The sequence below is a fragment of the Mixophyes fleayi genome, chromosome 6 (genome assembly GCF_038048845.1).
Source record: "Mixophyes fleayi isolate aMixFle1 chromosome 6, aMixFle1.hap1, whole genome shotgun sequence".
Classification (NCBI taxonomy): domain Eukaryota; kingdom Metazoa; phylum Chordata; class Amphibia; order Anura; family Limnodynastidae; genus Mixophyes; species Mixophyes fleayi.
This window is the reverse complement of record NC_134407.1, coordinates 291,015-312,259: the sequence shown is the minus strand read 5'-3', so window position 1 is coordinate 312,259 and position 21,245 is coordinate 291,015. Positions and strand designations below refer to the sequence as shown.

Sequence of the window (21,245 nt, the reverse complement as noted above, 5' to 3'; positions counted from 1 at the left end):
TGTTTTCCTTTTATTAAGAAACACCACAACTACTACAAATATTCACAGATATTATATCCAGTACTATAAAGATAATGTTTTTTATTGATTCTATGTGACTCTTTATGAACAGATTCTAAGTTTCCCTTTACAAGGCAGCGCCGCTTTACATTTAAGCTGCGAAGACGCCGAACTTGTGGGAGTTGACAACACCGGGGTATGATACATTTACCCCCTGGATACATTTACCCCCTGGATACATTTACCCCCTGGATACATTTACCCCCTGGATACATTTACCCCCTGGATACATTTACCCTCTGGATACATTTACCCCCTGGATACATTTACCCCCTGGATACATTTACCCCCTGGATACATTTACCCCTGAGTGTGTGATGTTTCTTCACATTATTTTCACATCAACATTGCTGTGTGACTGATCACACAGCCAACACAATACTTTTACCTTTGTATTCCAGCTGGACCAATGTACAATATGATGTAGCACGTGCCCTTGTGTATCAAACCATTGTCCCATAGATTGTAAGCTTGTGATCAGGGCCCTCTTACCTCTCTGTATGTATAACCCAGTATTGTCTTATTAATGTTTGTTACCAATTGTACAGCGCTACAGAATCTGCTGGCACTATATAAATAAATGATGATGATGATGATTATTTACTTGTCTTTTATGACCAGGTTTCCCCTAAAACTACAGCAGTGGACAATGTCCTGGAAACTCATCTCTTTAAGTAATTTAGAACTCAGAGACAATGGTTATTTACCAACTTAAGGGAATGTTGATTTTACAGCAGACAGATATATAAATATTTGTGTATTCTTAAGTATACTTTTGTAATGTTTGTTTATAAGCAATATATGAATGTAATTACTTAGTTTTCAAAATTAGCTGTTTTTTACTGAGAATGATACTGTCATCAATTTCATGTATTTCATCAGTATTCACTTTAACCATCTATCTGTTAATGATTCAGTTATTCTTGTAACATTATCTTATGACCTGTACACCTAGGGAAATGGCTGCAATAATTTTCTGCTCACTACATAAAGTTAGACGGGGAGGACTCAGGAACCTTTCCCCTGAAATGACGTGGACTGCAGAAGCACCAGGGAGCCTGAAACATATTCTAGCCTCACTGATTGACCAAGGAGGGCTCTGAAAATTGCTGTACTGGACATATATACTTATGAATTGATCAACACTTAATACTTCTCTGTTCCTGTTTCTTGAGAGGGGAAAATCTTTGTGCCTGTGAGCCGTCTTATCCAAAAAGTAACTTTTGTCTTCAGAAAGTTAATTACAAAAGCTTCTGTGGGAGTGGCTGATGTACCCATTGAAATGTAAATGTTTCCGACTTCACAGCTCTCCACAGACAAATGCCATTGCCTTGCCATACAAAGTGGGGGAAGATAGAAACCAGTTAATTTATCAATGGCTACTAAAGAAGGAAAATGGAATAGATTATATATAATTTCTTCATGTACTTATATAAAAATGTTGGATTATACTGTTGGATTATAATAACATCATATGATGCCGAAATTCCTCCTCATTTAAAAAATACACATATATAATTATATGTAATTATATACTATTTTTCTCTTCAAAGGAGACAGCGCTTACCCTTTCCACTCTTTTCTTATCACTTCCATATTACATCCACACACAGAGCAAGTGGTCACACCAGATTGGTTACAGAATGGACTTTCGAGCTTTTACAAGCCTAGTCCTGTTGCACTGACTGGTCTGTATGTGCCAGATATTGCATGCCACATTATAGCTGTGTGTTTGATAATTCACAATATTGCCATCCGGAGTGCAGTTCCATGGGTGGAAGAGGTCGAGGCTGCTGGCCAGGAGGAAGATGATGCTAATTCTAGTCGTCCAGAATCAAAAGATTATTCTGCCTTCAATACATATGTGAATTCAAGTTACTTTTCATGTAAGTACCTTTTGGGTTAACTTAAAATGAAATGTTTACAATGTAGAAAGAACCAATCAATATTTTTTCCCAAAACAGTGTATTTAGTAGAACAAAAAGGCAAATTAATGACACACACAGACACAATTGAAACACACAAATATCACAGCTGGCTCCGGGTCTCCCGAGCAGGTGCAGAAGCAGATGGAACAGCCTCTGTCTCCCTGGATTCAGCAGAACCTGGTGTCACACCACTTTGTTTAACCATAAAATTTATGATCCCACCAGTCAGTTTTTCAAATGTTACATGAATATATGTGAGTTTCTGGCATATCGTATCCATTTTGATTGGACATTGGTGCTGTCATTCATCATTGTCATGTCATTGACATTCATCAGATGCATTTCAGATACATCAGTTTCCTCAGGTGCCTCACAAGTGTCGAGTGACAGTTCCGAAGAACAAGAGGCATCTGAGGAAACTGATGTATATGTTTCGTTTTAATACAATAACATTTGGTAAGTTCCTTTTTTGTAAGGGGGGGTGAGGCATCACTGCACAAAAGGCTATTATAGCAGCATGAAATATACAGTATAAAGTGAAGTTAATGTATTTACTGATTAAACTGCATTTCTGCTTTCACATATTTGTTAATAATGTTATGAGGGAATTCATGGGTATAGGTTTACATGTTATTCTTTTTTACTTTATTTATTTATAATTAATATCTTTAATATTTTTGCCTACCTAATCTTTTATAAATGCAGTGAAATAATTTGACCATGAGATGATTTGGGTTTTATGAATTTGCTTTGACATTGATCGATTACTCACAAAAAGATTTATTTTGACAATAAAGTCATTTTAGTCCCATTTGATAATTGTGACGCTTATCATCCTCTGAACTTGTTATATGTGTATGAAACCACGTTACCTCTATGTGTGTCCTTAGGTTTATTGCCGAGTTCTAGGAATTAAATACATGAGGAGTGTTACAAATATGAACTTAGTTTCAAAGCAACTAGATGTCGTAAAACCTCGATAGATTGTAAATAAAATCACAAAGGAGATTATAACCAAACCACTTTTATATCATCGACACTTCAATTAGCACATTTTTAAGAGGAAGAATCAGCTTTATAGCGATGAAGTTGTCTTTATATTGTTATTAAATTGCTAGAAATTATATATTTGAATTTCTATTAATAATTGTTATGTGAAATGTAACTTTTGATATATGAGAGAGCCCTGATTGATGAGATTTCCAGCATTTTATACTCCGTTGATAGGCTTTATAATTATATACTATTTGCTGCTATTGATCTGTCATATTTGACTGTTTTCATAGTGTTCATATGTGCGCTTTTTATGGTTATAATCTCACAATCTTTTTTTATTTAGGATTCTTCAGCTTAAAATGTATTACACTAAATATGCTGATCCCCGATCTCAGCGAGCCAGTACAGCAGCCCTCCCCCATATGATCTGGTCCCCACAGTCCGGCTACCTAGGGACCGGTCCGTCCATTGGGACCTCCTAAACTCCTCTCTGTCCACCAAGTCAACCGCAGCGTTGAGCACATCTGTGGGTATCATATTCAACAATGATGGTCTAGTGGTAGCGCCAGTATTCAGCTCACGGATCCTAGTGCTGGCTGGAGCACTAAAACCAGCACAGGTCTAGCTGCATGTGATCGTCTAGACCCATTGGCTGGCTAGCACATGCCTGTTTTGGCTGAAACAAGCAGTGGTGCCGGTCAGAGAGCTCTGAGTCTGATCTTTGCGTTGGAACGTGACACTGTTGTGCAGCTCAGGTCCGTTTTCTAAAATACAGACGGGCATTTCTCAAGTGTGGTATCTCAGATGAAGCATTGGGTCGGTCATCTCTCGTACCCAGCGGATCCTCAACATCTCGGCTGATTGGCCACAAAAACTTCTTCAGAGGTATTGGGGTTTCTGTCAAATGTTTGCGGCAATATTTACCAGAAGTTGCTCCATCATAATGAGCTCTCTTATCTTCTCAACTATCAATGTTTGCCATCCCTCCAGCCATCAAACATAGGGCTGCCATAGCTGGCTGGCACACTCCATATGTGAGCTGACCCCACGCTTCGCAGGGTCTGAGACTTCAGCGGATATCTTTAGTGAGTTAGTGAGCAGTGCCAGCTGGACCGCCTCATGGATGCCATATGATACTGGGCTAAGAGCACGGTACTCTTCCAAGACTCGACCTGTCAGGCTGGGTCTCAGGTGTCAGGACTATTCTGCCTCTGCAATGCCATGCATGCCAAGCATGGGCTTGAAGACCTGTAAATCAGTATCAATGTCTATCATGGCCTCCTGGAAGGTGAGAAAGTCTCTGCACCCCAGCGAGGGTCCCATTCTCTCACTGTAGTTACTGCTGCTAACTGAAGCTAGTGGAAGGTGGTAACTGAACTACTACCTTCAGGACAGACTATATGATGCAAACCCTCTCATTCTCCATGGCATACACTAGCAGATCCTGTAGTGTGGCTGCAGAGTCATTGGAGCTCCTGCTCCTCAAAGATCCTGGTTCAGACACCTTCCAACTTAGTCCAGACATTTCTTCTACATCCTCTCAACCACTTTTCCCCATTTCACTGTTCCTAATCCCGTTCCACTAGCCTGGTGTTGAGTGTCTCCCATGTATCTGCACCTTGCACAGCTTCTGCAACGGCTGCTTCTGAAACGAGTGTTTTTCTCAGGCTATAGGACACCTTTGGCAACCATCACAAGGACAGACATTTTGCCTATGGAAGATCTGATGTGGGTTTCCTGTATTTCTCAATAGCAAATGCCAACTCTTTAAATCATGTAAAAACCATGTGGTTTCAGTATTTAGTCAAATGATAGGAGCTCTCCATTTCTGCATGGATCTCAGCAGTAATGTCACAGGACATACAGTAGCTGCCTCTAGCTGGTTGACTTGCCTGTAGGCAGCCTTATATACCAGCCTGGTGCACCCAGAATCCGTAGGCAAACTGCTGGAAAAATGTAAAACAGTGATTTATTGTACACAAAATACACCACTGATTGCAGCTCTTTCAAGGAATAAGTACCAGGGGGTTCACCGCACTAAGAGCCTTTTACACAACCCTAACATAAAGGAGCATATAAGCACTGTTCTCCCCAAGCCAGTATTCAGAGCCTGAGCAACATGATTCACTCGTCTACCAGCAAGGTAGGGCCAAAGTCTGATGTCTTCCTGCTTTTGGTAGGTGCACCATGTGACAAAGTCCACAGAATCTTAAAGATCCAAAGTACCAGCAACCATCCATGACCAGTCCGACAGGAGATGTAACCCCAAGTTGGTACTGTCAGACTCCTGTCGGTGGGGTGACGACTCCTTTTAACTGCTGGTCTAGTTCCCACGGTGGTGTGACTTCATCAGGACAGGTCTTTAGTTAACCCTTACTCATTGGATTGGTACCTGTCACCTAGCCTACCCCCATTCTTCACATAGCAGTTAGGCTTAAGGTTGTCTAGCTGGAATAGATATTAAACAATGGGCACCCACTTAACCAGACAAAAGAGAATGATCACCTTAACTACCAGTATATAGGCATCTGGGCACCAATTTAACCCCTTATAGTCTTTTTAAGTGAATTTCAGCTCTAGAACAGTACTTTCTGAACAACATGGCCACCTGACCAACATTACTGTGTGAATGATCGCATAGCATACTAATCACTTTTTACCTTTGCAATCTGGCTGGACCGAAATGCAATATGTAGATTTAACCTCATGTATCCAACTCCCATTGTCCTATAGATTGTAAGCTGTGAGCAGGGCCCTCTTCCCTCTCTCTATATATTACCCAGTATTGTTTCTACTGGGTATGTCCTCAATTGTAAAGCGCTACAGAATTTGCTGGCACTATAAAATGTTGATGATTATACAACGATAACTTTATTGAAAGTAGATAATTTAGGGGACATATTAGAAAATCTAACGATACCAAACAAACTCACCTGGCGACATTTAATAACAGTGTAATCAAAATTATTAAAACACAAGTAACCATATACATATCAATATAACAATTATGAGCGAGAGTACTAAATAATGCCAAACGGGCTTAACCTTTATTTCCCAGTAGTCTGCCACAGTCTGCTTTATTGAAATATAAAATATTCATCTAAAATTCTGACTAACGTCTGTTACAAGTTGGAGATATTTTGTAAAATAGGAGGAATGTAAATTGTATTCCATATTCTGTAACGTGATATCAGCATTACACCGGCCATTCTAACTCTTCTAATGCTAATGCTGAATGTGGCCAAAACAACACAAAAAATCATCACCTTATACAACACGTGGAATGTCCCATTTCTGAGGTCCCAGATTGGCTTAGTTTATGGAACGTGTGTATTTTTCCATACAATTGCAAGATTTCTTCTGCCATAACCCACTTAACGTTTTTAGATTGATATGGGGACTGCAACGTTCTGCGAAGCATCAAGCTTTGAAAAGTTTTGCATTTCGCAGAAAGGTGACGCTATCTCAGTATGGTGTTACCTGTAATATGGGATCTATGGGATCCTGCTGAAGCCACTCCAGCTCCGCAGGAACCCTCATCCGCATGCGTATAGCACTTCCTCCATTCACCAGTGCTAGGCTGCCGGTAAATAGGGGGGCTTCAAAAGGGTTAAATATTGTAGCAATGCATTGTTTGGTACCGTATGATTTTAATAAATAGACCCCTGGTCTGATAAGAGCACAGGAGTAAAACGTCTGTTCTCTTAGGCAGTATGATAAATAACAAATAAATAAACATTTTTAATATAATATGGTGTAGAAATTTTAACTAATTTCATAAGACATTTTTAAGAACATTTTCAAATCCCTGCACTTTTATAGGATATTACCCACAAGGTGTGAAAATGAATCTGCTTGTACAATCATTCAAGAGGACTGAGCACTCACTACCACACAAAGTGGACACTGCAGATAAACTCCTTAATATGGAGGTACAATAACTCCATATTCTATAAACCATCTGCAACTTTATTACCAAACTGTGATTTTTTTTAAAAAAAAATTATGAAGTAGATTTAGCACCATAAATTACAGCCATTTTCTGAGTCTTGGTGATATATTAACCTGTTATAAATGCAGACACAATAATGTCAGCAGCTCAACCCAGAAGCCAAATCATTACGCACACTAATTATTTTTCCACAATTTAGACTTCTGATGACCCACATTACAGGGCAAGTGGGAACAGGTTCCTCCAGCTCTTTTACCTTATTTGGGACTATGGGGGGATGAGCAAGCTGCAGTTCACATGGATGTCCCGAATTTAACACCAAGCCCTGCTCATAAAGCTCAGAGTTATTAATGAGGAGTCACAGAGATAATAAGTGATGAGTCAGAGAGAAGCTGCTGCAGCTCAGAAGTTTCCAGCAGTTACTCTGAGTCTCTGGCCGACCTACTCCCATATAGGGCAGAGTCCCTACCCACAGTCCCACCTACCCCCATGTAGGGCAGAGTCCCTACCCACAGTCCCACCTACCCCCATGTAGGGCAGAGTCCCTACCCACAGTCCCACCTACCCCCATGTAGGGCAGAGTCCCTACCCACAGTCCCACCTACACCCCCCCATATAGGGCTGAATCCCTACCCACGGGCACTGACACCGTCCCATTTAGGGCTGAGTCCTGCTGGGAAGTGCCCCCTGCTTCCAGCACTCTGCAGTCTCTTCCAGATATTTCCACCCCTCTCTCTGGCGTCACCCTGGGGCGGTAGATAAGGTAGCAGAGAGGGGTAAGGACTCACTATGGCTCATTACCCTCTTCCTAGGAGCAGCATGAAGACCACCATGTCCGGCAGCAGCGACCCCCTGCCCCCCGGCTGGGAGATTAAGCTGGACCCCCAGACGGGCTGGCCCTTCTTTGTCAATCATAATGACAGGACCACCACATGGAGCGACCCCCGGCTGCAGGACAAGGTGAGCCCGGGGGCACCCCCGGAATTGTTGGCTCTGTGAGGGTCTCTCCTGCAGCAGGGTGTCCGGGTGATGATCTCTGAGGGTCTCTCCTGCAGCAGGGTGTCCGGGTGATGATCTCTGAGGGTCTCTCCTGCAGCAGGGTGTCCGGGTGATGATCTCTGAGGGTCTCTCCTGCAGCAGGGTGGCCGGGTGATGATCTCTGAGGGTCTCTCCTGCAGCAGGGTGTCCGGGTGATGATCTCTGAGGATCTCTCCTGCAGCAGGGTGGCCGGGTGATGATCTCTGAGGGTCTCTCCTGCAGCAGGGTGGCCGGGTGATGACACCACTGATAGGTTATAGAATCATTCCAACTTCTGTCATTCAAAGTAACAAAGTAACTATTCTGTCCGGTGATTCCACGGAAGCGGCCACTAGGCGGCGCTCTGCTCCTTGTGTCTATAGGGGATATATAATGTCTGCTCCTAATATAAAGAGCAGGTTCCCAGGGATAATGTATGTGCATCTCTATTGGATGACTGTGCAATGGATAAAGTACGTGGGGGGTAAAAGTGAATCATTTGCATTATGTAATAAATAATTCATTAGGACTCACATGTAATATATAGTTGTGGACTCTTCCCAGGTTACATCCTAATTATTCTTAGCATCACCGATGAGAAGAGCAGATATTTGTGTTGTGACTAATTCACATTCCTGACCCAGCCAATGTCCGGCTATTTATAACCTTTCTGATCTGCAGAATATTCTGTCTATATCCCAGACATAAAACAGGGACACTGCTCTTTCCCAGCATGCATTGCAGAGCTTGTATACATTCCCAAGGCACACCCTGCAGAAGAATTTATTCCAAGTAAAATCAATAAAAAGTTTCCTATCTTCCATCTTCGTCTATAAACAAATCCCTGGGATAAAGGTGTGAGGGTCCAGATGAGACGTATCTGGGAAGTTCTTCCTTTTTGTGACCTTTAAGAGGGAAAATCTCTGGGCTGTTTACAGCGCAGCTGTCACTGAGCTGTCAGGCCTTCAGCTGTTGCATGTTTCAGGGTTAGCAGGGATCTGAGATCCTCCAGGTCTGTGGCCTCTGGGAGACACAGACACTTCTAGGACAGCAGTGAAGTACATGTGTGTATTGTAATGTCCTTTCCATGTAACGGCAACACGACAGACAATCTTGTAAAGGGGAAGGGGGCGCCTCTGGGGCCCCACAATGTGGCACCTGATTGTTATGTAGACAGCAGGACCCCTTCTTGTAGTCACATCTTTGTCAGATGAAATGGAATCTTTTGTTCAATGTGGAATTCACAAATGTTTTCTGAATACTAAAGTCTGATGACCTTTTAAGGCCATTCCTATATATGAAGACTAAAATATTTTGTAAAACATTTCTGTATTTCACATTAACCAAAAATGTTTTTTTCCTCTGATTCTTGTTGACTGTAGTTCCTGTGAATTTCACCCATTTTGTGAGAACAGATCCTAAGGAAAAGAAACCTGTCGTAGTGCAGTTAGTGGGAGATAAGAACAGAAACTAACAATTCTGTCTGTTTTATATAGAAAGTGGAGTCTGAATGTAATAGGCTAGGATGGAAACATTACACTTGGTTGAGAAATGACCTAGATGAAGTCAGCAGGATAATATCAACCAGTGACTCCCACTTCAGAGATAACTGGGAGACCTCTGACCTCCGGCCATTGTCACTTTCACACTAATTGATTTCCTTTTAGTGAATGGATTTATCAGTGTCTATTTCTACACCATAGTTGCTACCAGTGGGGGGTATACGGGATCATACCATTACTTCTACTGTTTTCATTGTAATGCTATCACCTTCCACCTACATTATCTATGATTATATATATATATATATTTCTCCGAATACCTACATGGTACCATTACCATATTCCAGTCACATTCCCATTACATTTGTAATATTGATACTTCTAAATTTCCACATCGATCATTGGGTGTCACCTTTCCCATGACATCTAGGACATGATTGTCTGCTACTGTTTTTCCAGGATATATTCGCTGTCATTAACTTGGAATAAAATCGTTTTGAAGGGGTCCAGGCTCTGAACTAGAGTTGACTTGTAGATTGAAAGTTTGTTGGTCACAATGTTTTTTTTCTGAGAAGTTACTGATTCCTTCTGTAGATATACTTGTGAATGTTGCTATTAGTAGTTTTATAAAGTGACTCACATTTTAGGTTAAAGTAACTTCAAATAAAAGCCCTGTATGTTGAGATGTGGGAGAAGGTCTTGATTCCAGTGTTGTCCCCAGAATATTTTGCCAGCCGTGTGGCATTAAGAAGCAGCCGGTGGGGACAGTTGTAATACTTTGCAATAAGAAAGAAAAATGTTGGAGGTTATTGCCCACACCTGTCAGGACTGGTCAGACTGGTGGTCAGTGGTCTATCACACACTGCTGGCTGTAGTGCTCACATAGACTGTACTAATAGGAGAAACAATGGTTTATTCTATTATAATAGGAGTCTGTTGGGCTCCAAGAGCCGGGTGACAAGTAAATCCAGCCGGGTGGAGCACCCGGGAAGGAGGTGCTGGGAGATCACTGGATTCTATACTATAATAATAATTCTGTACAGGACAGCCTGGTCTCTGCCAGTCTCTGCCAGTGGCATCAGCGCTACCAGTCCCTAGATACAGAAAGTGCTGGTTGCTGAATCTGTCAGACAGGAAGCGCTCAGCGTAATTTGGGTGTAATTCCCGGCCTTACGCTCTCCGTTAAGTCATTTTGGTTACATTCATGTTTGTGACTATGCTGATACACTATGAGTAAGATATACTGGTATAATGACGTTTATTATAAAGCCGCCATCTCTCAGACATAAGAGTAGTAACAATGGTTCTGGCAGGTGAATCAGACCAGAACATAAATGTATTTGTGTTGTGTTATAAAATGTCACTTTACATTAAGCAGAGATGTCATTTAAGAACAATTTAAAGAGAAAGCTGTTCTCGTCTTCCCACTTGTTGGAAATAATAAGATGTGTCCTTGACTTGTATCCTCCATAATGGTGGACTGACTATTCCAGTAATGACATCATTGTTTCCCGCCAGTAATGAACCTCTCCCAGCACTCGGTACTGACCGGAGTCCACACTCGAGAGCTTGTTCTGTACTGTATCTTTCTGCAGGTTTATATCTAGGGAGAGGTACAAGTAACTACAGCAGCATTTAGTGCCTTCATAAAATCAGCAAACATAAGGGCAAAGTCTGTTATTTCAGCTGCGCTGTCACCTGATCAGCGGACACTTACCTGCATATTAGAGCTGGGAGGGTAAATCTCTCATGTAAGTGCCCTGAGGCCAGGGCAGCCCGATGTCACAGGATAGGGGACGTTTGTGGGTCAGGTCAGCAGTTACTGTCCATACAAGAGCAGAGGGAACCTTAATCCTGCGCTCTTTGTGTTGTAGACTTCAATGCTCCTATAAATATAGAGAACATGTCCTTAGGGGATAATCTAATATAATTAAATCAATATCAGAAAAATAGGTGTGAATACCAAATAAGTTCCAATGCAGCAGCTGTCTAGAGAATACCGCTGTATCCACACAACAAGGACAACAACTACCAGCTCAGCAGTGCAAAAAGAAGAAATGTATTTAAATGAAGGAAAACTAACGAAAGTACTTTCATTAGAGATCAGTGTATAATATATTCTAATCTTGACGCTTAACATTAATTAAACACATATGTAGTAAAATGAAATGCTGATAAAATCCAGATATACAAACAGCTTCTTTAGACATCATATTAGTCCACGATACCGGTACATGCAATCAGAAGAGTAGAGTAAAACAGAAACTTGACGCGTTTCTCCGCTATCTCTTGCGGCTTCTTTAGAAAGCAACAAAAGATCTGTGTACTGAGTCTGCTATTTCAATCCATTGTGTTCAATCAGAATGTGTAATGTGATATTAATTAATATCCACTTATTGTGGACATAGTAATAGTATCAGTGTACAACCCCTCAAATGAAACTCATAATATTAGATACCAGGGAATGATTTAACAGCTAGAGATTGTGGAGAAACGTGTCAAGATTCTATTTTATTCTACTCAACAATGGGAGTTATTATACTAAACGCACAGAGACTGGATTCCCTTTTACTGAAACCATTGTGACTATTTAAACTATTGTCACTCGGCTGAAACTTTGTGAAGTGGTTCAAAATACAACAACAACAACAAAAGCCGAACAACCGGCAGGTGATGTCGGAGGGAAGACCCCACATTCTGTTTGTCTTTCTCCTATTATACCTGTCAGAGTTACGATTGTATCCACACGACTGAACTGCACAGTTTCCGGTTCCTAACTTCAGTCCTCTTTCCCTTTACATTTCGGACTATTCATTGCTTATTGTCTCACCAAGCGCGTTTCACCAACTCCACTGTGGACTAATTATGCACTTTTAAGATACTGTTTGTATGGATTATATCAGTATTTTATTTTACTACTTATGTGTTTAATTAATGTTTAAATAAATTAAGCTTTTAGAATATTCTACACTGGTCTCTAAAAATTGTAATTTAGGTTTTTGTTTTTTTTCCTTTATTGAAATGAAGTACTTCTGTTAGAAGAGTGGGAAGTTGTTGTGCAATGCTCGTCTGTCCAGGGGGGGCCAAGAGGGGGCTGACCTGCCTGTGTAGTGGAAGGAGCCACCAACCTGGTGTGATTACACCTCCTTCGGGGGCTACAGATTGGGCCCTGTCTCAGGCTTGTCACTACCACTATAGTAAGAGATTTTATACACTTTATTTCTGGAGAATTGGTCATTATAACTATGTCTTTCATTGTTTTAATTCAGATGAACCAGTCGTTGGGTAATGGTCCATCCCAGGAGAGTCATAAGCCGGCTAATAACTATTACCCGCAACTTCGGCCAGGTTACATCCCAATTCCAGTCCTGCACAATGGCTTAGAAAACCGACAACAGCATCCCTACTACCATCTCCATCAGCCTGGTATGCAGAGAGTTAAGTGCGAGCCCCCCGCGCAGAAGCCACCACAGTCTCCCCTGCTGGGCTTTAATCGACCACAGTCTCCTGCCTGGACTCAGCCAGAATCTCCTCAGACAGAAAAGAGTGGTCAGCTTGTTGGGTCACTGGCACCGCGTGGATCTACACCAGGACAATCGGTAATAGCACTAGTGGCATCTCTGTAATACGGTCAGGATGTAACACTAAGGGCAAGTACAGTTCTAATTTTAATCATAAAATATATAAGGTCTTGAAATGTAACAAACTCCTGATTTAAACATGGGTACTGCAATCACTGGGCATTACCAACACATCTGTAAAATAATTTGTTCTTTGAGTGTAGTACTTTGCAGTTGTTCCCAGCCACAAGTTTCTATATGCAGCAATATCTACGTTGTGTTGTGCATGTTAGAGTGTGTAACAAGCTGGTGTGTGTGTTTCATGCATGTCCTGACTGGGACATTATGTCCATTTCTCAGCAGAGTTAGTGCAAAATCCAGGAATCACAAGTCCTCAGCCCTGGTAAGGAACAGTTATGTCTGCACCAAGTGTCAGACCAAGCTGCAGGTCTGTTGGGACTTGGATGTCAGGCATGTCCAGTCCTGACATTAGCCAGACGACGGGGACCTATGTAGGCCCCAAGCCTGAGTTGAACTGAGACTTCTTGGATTGACGTTGAAAGCTCCAGCAGTTAGTTGCATGATGGTTTCTGTACTTCAGGAAACAACTTGCTCAAGTGAAGGATATCTCTAAGTTTCTTGGTAGGCTACTTTATTATTATTATTTATTTACATAGCTCCAGCATACTGTGTTCTTTACTCCTTTGACCTTCCAGGGGGGAAGGGTGTTGCCTCTAATTTAGTCCTGAGGTTCTGAAGGCGAAGGAGCAGAGGACACAAGTCCCTATTGGCACTTACTTTTACAAACAAACACACAAGATGTCTTTTTCCTCCAGCCCCCTTGCTTAATAAGTGGATAAAATAGGAATGGGTGACCCTGGAGATACGGTTCGGATCTCCGTGGTGTTTCTCCATCCATTTCTTCTGTGAGAAGGTGGATCTTTGAACAGAGGGTCTAATTGTAGTAGCTCTGGTGTCCCGTCAGTCTAAGAAGACTACTGCCCAAATTTGGCATCTTTTAAAGACAACGCCAACAACTGACTAAAGGGTCTCTGGAGGATCCTCTTTAACAGCATGATTGGCTTTTAGGCCAAGTTTTGTTTCCTTATAGGTTGTTAAAGCGATTCATGTTTGGTCTTATCAGCTGTGTAGGACCCACAGAATGATTCTCCTGGGGCAGAGCTGACATAGCAGCAGGCAGTGATTTATCTCTATCACTTTGGCCAACGCTTTGGTGAGGAGCAGCCTGAGGGCTCCAGGCCTGGGCTACAGACATCTTATTTCTAAAAAATGATTCTGTTTTGTCCAGAACTGTAAGAGCTTATGAAGGAGAACTCAAGAGAAAATATCATTGTGCTGATTGTGTCGTTTCATAGTTGTATGGAAGAAACCTTCCACACTAGACACCATTAGTACTCTGAGCTACATCTAATTCTATCATCTACTAGTTACCTGGTCTGTGTTGTACAACTTGTCTGGTTGTAGAAGCAGAGAAAAAGAACTTCTGTCTATGAGAACCTCCGGGGCATCACTGTCAGGACGTATTTGTTAGTATTCACAAATTGGTTCTAGTTCTAGAGAACACATTTACATTTAAAAACTTTCGTTGCATACCCATAAAATATATATTACAATATATATACATTTATTTATTATATTATTATTAATATATATATATATATATATATATATATATATATATATATATATATATATATATATATAATTAAAAAGCAGAATATTCTTCAAATTAGAATTAGTGATCTTACATTTGGTAGGTATTATCATGTTTACCAGGAGAATTCCTAAGTGATATAAATTCTTTTGGGGTCCGGACCAGAATATCACATCATTTAGATATTATAATATAATATAATTGTCCAAAATGTTTAAGGGTCTGTTTTGTTTACATTACAGCCGCCCCCTTCAGTCTCTGATTTCAGCGGCCTCTCACAGTCTCCCGGCAGACAGGGCTCCGGGAGACTAAGCATTGGGGGCCACCAGCTACCACGTGGTTATATTCCTATACCTGTGGTGCATGAGGGAAACATCCAACGACAGTCTCCTCAGAATGTCCAGCAGCCGCAGAAGACTCTTTACCCACAGTCAGAATACCATTCGCACCAGCCAGTGTTCCACAAAATTCAGGATGAACGGGACTGCAGGCAACCCCCAACGGCAAATTCAACTAGTGGAGAAAGTTCACCAGCCAGAATGATGTCTCCATCTCCAGGGAGAGGCCAGGTAACGGGATATTTCTGTACACAGTAATATAGGAGTAGCTGGATATATCATAATTATTCATTTCGAATTGACAACAGATAGAAAGTATTCATCTTTCCAGCAGTAGTAAATGTTCAGGTAATACCTGTATGAGACTAGCTGTACAGATCTAGCTGGTGAATCTATAACACATAACTGATAACACTTGGGTTAAGGTCTGTGAAACAAATATGGAGTGAGGTCCTCATTACTGCTGACTTCACTCTCCTGGCACCTTTACACTTTGGGTGGTTCCTCCTGCAGATATGATTTACATTGGGTTGGATTGTACTACGAGACCGTCAGAAGATAGATACATTGAGCAGAAAGCAATCACATCTTTATGGTGGTCATTCAGACAGTAGTCCATGGCCATCCAACAGGGTACAACAAAAGACAGATTAATTGTACAATATTATTGAGAAATTAATTAGTATTTTGTCCCATTCTTAATTTTGGACCTCTCATAGGGCTTAAGTGAAGGCAGTTTCTAGTCTGGCTCTTCACTTCCCATTATCCAGGGCTGTAACTGGGGACGTGCTACGGGGCAACCACCCAGGATGCAAATCTGAAGGGGGTCACAGGGAGATGAATATTTTAGATGAATTTGGCTACAATTGACGGTCAGAAGGACATCGGTATTCCTTCTTGCCCCAATTAATAAAATCTTGTTACGGCCCTGTTTATAGCACTTTCTTTATTTTTCCTTCACTCTTTTCTTTTGTTTCTTCATTTTTTCCATTACATGTATGCTTTTTTGGTATGACTTAGTATGACTCTTAGTTGGCCTCTATTTATGAAGATTAGTTTTAATACAATAATCATCTCTCTCTTTACATTTGATACTTAGCAGATTCCTGTACAACGGATCTCCCCTCTTGGCAGTCATCACAAGACTGAGCCAACATCTCCCATCACTGTGCCGGTCCAGCCGACCTCTCCTATCACTGTGCCGGTCCAGCCGACCTCTCCCATCACTGTGCCGGTCCAGCCGACCTCTCCCATCACTGTGCCGGTCCAGCCGACCTCTCCCACCACTGTGCCGGTTCAGCCGACCTCTCCCACCACTGTGCCGGTTCAGCCGACTTCTCCCACCACTGAGCGGTTCCAGCCGACCTCTCCCACCACTTGGCCGGTCCAGCCGACCTCTCCCACCACTGTGCCGGTCCAGTCAACGTTTATACAGGAGGAGATTAGAGCATCTCCCCAGATGGTAGAGAAGGAAGAGAAGCAAGCTCCAAGTCATGTGGAGGAGACACCCATCTCAAAGGAATCCATTCCTCAGAGAGAGCCGGTAGTGACAGAGCCCCAGGAGAAGCATCATGGAGTCATACAGGTAGAAAGGATCTTGGACAGGGTACAGGCACTACAAGAAGCAGTTGCCAACTTACAGGACAGTAAAAATGAGAAGAAGTATCTAATGCTAGAGGAATATCTTACAAAGGAGCTGCTGGCTTTAGATTCAGTAGACCCTGAAGGTCGCGCTGATGTGCGCCAGGCCAGGAGAGATGGTGTCAGAAAAGTCCAGAACATTCTGGAGATTTTAGAACAAAAAGCTACTGAGAATCGGGCTATGAACCTACCTGCGAGCTCCAAAGACTTAATAGAGGCTGTCAGTATAAAGGACAAAGACGGTGGAATGTCAGATCCAGCTGTCTGTGAGAACCCTCAGAAGGAATTATTGTCTCCCCAGGCTGACTAACTGTCCACCACTTCTGATGGATCAGTTGCTTGAACTTTGGGAAGAAGAAAACCCTCAAAACTTTGAGCATAGTTGGTTGGGTTTCAGTTTCGTAAATAAAAAAATAAAAAACTGCATGTGTTTCTATAGCTGAATCTGCTGACTTTTCACTCCACAAAACAGCATGTGGGCACATTTGTATGGAGAAGACCTTTTTAAATTGCAGTATTCCCATCTTAGATTCATGCAGGCACTTTTCATGAGAAGCACTCTACTTAGGTAACATTTTGGAAACTTTAAGAACAGAAATAACACTACCTAGAAGAAGTCAAATGAAAGCTTGTATTAACCATTTTACAGTTTTATTAGTTTTATTTAGTTTCAGAAATGTCTAGTTGTTATATTTCGGTTCGGTTATTAGCAGAAACTTAAGCGGCTTGATATCCATGGTTACAATTGTTAATTTTTATCTACGGTTAAAGTGGAATTAAACACTAAACAATGATCTTTAGACTTCAGGTTCGTACACCCGGCCTTTGGATACTAGTTTAAAGTGACAAAAGATTGTTCTTTAATATGTGCATATTGCACAATGTGAATTATGAGGAGCGTTTCCATTATATTTTACATATAGATACTACAAGCAGCATTGAAAGTGCATCATAGGAAACTTTGGTTAGACAATGTGTACAAAACCATTACTTTCTTGTACGATCACCATCAAAAGTTAAGAATGTCAAATGCTTAAAATGAACTGCACATTACTGTTATGTGAATCACTGGTCAAACACGGTTCTTCATTGACTGGGCTGAACAAGCAGATCTGTGGTTAGTGTGGCCATGGAGCGCACATGCCACACACAATGACTGTGACCAAAGTATCGGTAAGTTAGGGTTGGCTCTCATACACCAAACGGATAAATACTCTCCAGTATATAACCACATAACCCCACGTATCATCACAACCTCCGCCAGTCTGCTGAATAGAGTATAAAACACCCATTTATAACTTTCACATGATGACTAAATGTTGAGATATATTTATGCTTTTTACCTTTTTCCAGTCTATCCACTTTAATTGTCACTGAGTTAAACTGGACCCTAGTATTACTGTATGTAAACCTCGTCCGTTTGCCTCTCTGCCATGTATCAGCCAGCTGAACGCGGGGATTTCTGCTGTGAATGTGATGAGCTATCGGCCACTCTCAGAGCCGTGAAAAAATAGGTTGTAAGATGATAATTATTACAGGAAAAAGCAGATTCTCTTGGATACAGTAACAGAGCGTCAGGTTAAGCTACTGTTACTATGTGCACCTTACATAATCCTGTAAAGAGTGTTTATATATATATATTTATATGTGTGAATACAGCATTGTGTATATTTTAAAATAAAAATTTTATATAACCATCAAATCTTCATTTTTGTTTAATCTCTTAAGTGTATTAAGACACCTGAAATAACCGAACTGTTTCCACTTCATTACATCCCTCCAGCAGATGTATAGAGCCATCCCGCTGTTCTACTTGTATGTTTCATCTTGGTGGATTAACCTCAGATGGAAGAGAATCATCTGAAACTGCCAGGGTTTGGTACAGCCAGGTATCCCCAAACCATGAACCTTCCACCACTGACATCAGCTTCTTGTAGAGTACAGTGTTTAGTTTTTTTCTTGGCATAATGGGGTCCATGTTTGTGGAAAAGTTTCTCTGACTCCTCTGCCTAACGTTACTCCAGAAATCTGGAGAATCATCCGGGTGCATATAAAGTAAGCAGCAGTGGTCACCTTGTTACCTGTGTCTTTCTGATTGTGGCATCATACTGACCTTTAGTCAGGGAGAAAGGTCTCCACGTTGTAACTTCATGGGCGATTTTAGCCATAGCATTTGGAGAGATTTTGGTAGAGCAGCCTCTTCGATGAAGGTTGTATGTCCCAAACATTGTCAATTTGCTCCAAATGTGGTTTGGTGGTGCCCCTGCACCTTAGTAACCCTTTCCTGACTGATAGATGTCAACAACTTTTTTTCCCAGATGTTTTTAGGAACATCCTTAGATTACGGTATGATGTCTCTCTAGAGCCTGTGCGCTGATTTCACTATGATGGTAATCAGTTTTTATTTATATGTCCCAAGGGTGACCTAAAGTTGCCTGTACCTGCTGTGTTTTTGACGGATGTATGATTAGACCATTGTAGACTTAACTGGACACAAATTGCGGTGTGTGTGGGCTCAAAAAGACCATAAATCCAAGTATTTGATAAGGATTGATCAGATGTTGAATGGGACAGATGACAAATTGGTTGCAACTGAACATGTTTGTGATCAGAGTCTTCTGAATGAATTATTAATGGTCCTGGTCAGATCCTGGTCAGATCCTGGTCAGATCCCATTATTTGACTAGAGAATGCTTGAAAGAAGAAGGGAAGATGCTGGGGAAGAGGGATATGTTGAAGAGATGGGCGAGGTAGAGGCAGGCAACGGGAGAGATGGAGCAATGAAGATGAGAGGGAATGGGTCAAGGGGACAGATGAAATGGGAGAAGACCACAGGAGACTGTGGATTTCATCCTGTATAGTGAGTATGAAGGAGTCTGGTGAGAGCAGGGTGCCGGCATATTGAAGATAAAGGTTAAGCCTGCTTGACATCTCCTCTCACCCAATACTGTATTGCATACCATTGAATGTATGTATTTTGAAGTGTGATGGCTCACATTCTTAAATGGCACTAGGTGGGTTCTGTAGATACCACTAGTTTCTCAAACATGTCCCCTAAAAGAGCCATCTTCAATTGGGTTTATGTCTAGACTTATGTTAGGACTGGATGGAGTCACTTGCTGGTACTAAAGTATCTGAACAAGGGGGCGCGGAGGCTAACCTAGTATTCACTAGGGACCACCGCAAGGAGGTTTGGACTTGGCTGCAAGGGATACGCAGATCGTGGTTCTCCAAGACCATTACCAGTAAAGTAGTGGTGGTGATGTGAAAAATGGTCAGACAGTCCAGGTCAAGTCAATCGAGACAGGAGGTACAAAAGTGAATCCAGAGAGTGGTCAGGTCAAACCAGGAGATCTAAAACATAGCTGAAACAATATCTAGTCGAGTAGTAAGAACACAAACTGGGTCAAGATGCAAAAAGGAACAAGAATGCAGATACAGAGAGTATAAGCACATGGCAACTATACTGGAATGCAGGAGACAGGATATCACTTGATACTCTGGTACCCTAATGGTGCCAGAGCCAGGTTTAAATAGAGGCTGGTAACCCCTGATAGGCTGGGAGAAGTTTTGTCAGCCATTGACGACACTGACCGTTGACACATGCAGAAAGGAGGCAACAGGAGCCGGGGGAGTTGTGTCACAGTTGTCTGGCAACAAGGTGCCCCCGGTCTGAAGTGACAGGCGGCCTACCCGGTACCATGGAAGAGATCCAGGAACAGGGTCTGGCAGTTTATAAGTGTAAACAGTCCATTGGCAGAACCAACCACATGCCAATTGGCTATGTTGGGACGGAAGTGCCAGTCAGCTGTAGGACCACTTTCAGCTAAAAAGAAACTCGGGGGTTAACTGAGGGGCTGACCAGGGAGTTAATAGACTATTCCTTTATTGCCTAGCAAATGGGTGCCCACTGTTCACCAATGAATCTACAGTATATCTACACTATCTCTATACTATCGCTCATATATATCTGTGCTGTCTCTATGCCATATCTATGCTATCATTATTATTATTATCATTTATTTGTTAGGCGCCACAAGATTTCTGTAGCGCCATACACCGTACAAATAGTACACATAACAATAAACAAAAAATACCAATACTTCAGAAACTCCAGGCAGGCTAATGCAGTAAAGACGGAGCAGAAGAACAGGTATGGAGACAGGAGGGAAGAGGGCTGTGCTATCTCTACATTATCTCTATACTATCGCTACTATATATCTATCATCATCATCACCATTTATTTATATAGCGCCACTGATTTCGCGGCGCTGTACAGAGACCTCATTCACATCAGTCCCTGCACCGTTGGAGCTTACAGTCTAAATTCCCTAATATACACAGACAGACAGACAGAGAGACTAGGGCCAATTTTGGTAGCAGCCAATTAACCTACTAGTATGTTTTTGGAGTGTGGGAGGAAACCGGAGCACCCGGAGGAAACCCACGTAAACACGGGGAGAACATACAAACTCCACACAGATAAGGCCATGGTCAGGAATTGAACTAATGACCCCAGCGCTGTGAGGCAGAAGTGCTAACCACTGAGCCACCGTGCTGCCCTCTGCCCTCTACA

At 41.8% G+C, this 21,245-nt stretch overlaps 2 protein-coding genes across 3 annotated transcripts in view; one reads left to right on the top strand and one right to left on the bottom strand.

The window, feature by feature from the left end:
- TIAL1 (TIA1 cytotoxic granule associated RNA binding protein like 1) overlaps nt 1–11,191 on the bottom strand; it is a 58,147-nt gene extending 46,956 nt beyond the window's left edge. Inside the window, exon 1 of the mRNA XM_075215545.1 lies at nt 11,173–11,191. The gene's annotated coding sequence lies outside the window, so the exon portion shown is untranslated. The remainder of the gene's footprint in view (nt 1–11,172) is intronic.
- Nucleotides 7,628–18,371, top strand: BAG3 (BAG cochaperone 3). Of its 2 annotated transcripts, none has more exons than XM_075215543.1 (4): nt 7,628–7,896; nt 12,725–13,054; nt 14,933–15,259; nt 16,131–18,371. In XM_075215543.1, the coding sequence occupies exons 1-4, from the start codon at nt 7,726–7,728 to the stop codon at nt 16,977–16,979; spliced, it is 1,677 nt and encodes a 558-aa protein (XP_075071644.1). In that variant the 5' UTR covers nt 7,628–7,725; the 3' UTR covers nt 16,980–18,371. The 2 variants fall into 2 exon arrangements, with proteins under 2 accessions (XP_075071644.1, XP_075071642.1); XM_075215541.1 differs by having other exon boundaries at nt 7,629–7,896; nt 16,128–18,371.
- The last annotated feature ends 2,874 nt before the right edge of the window (nt 18,372–21,245 follow it).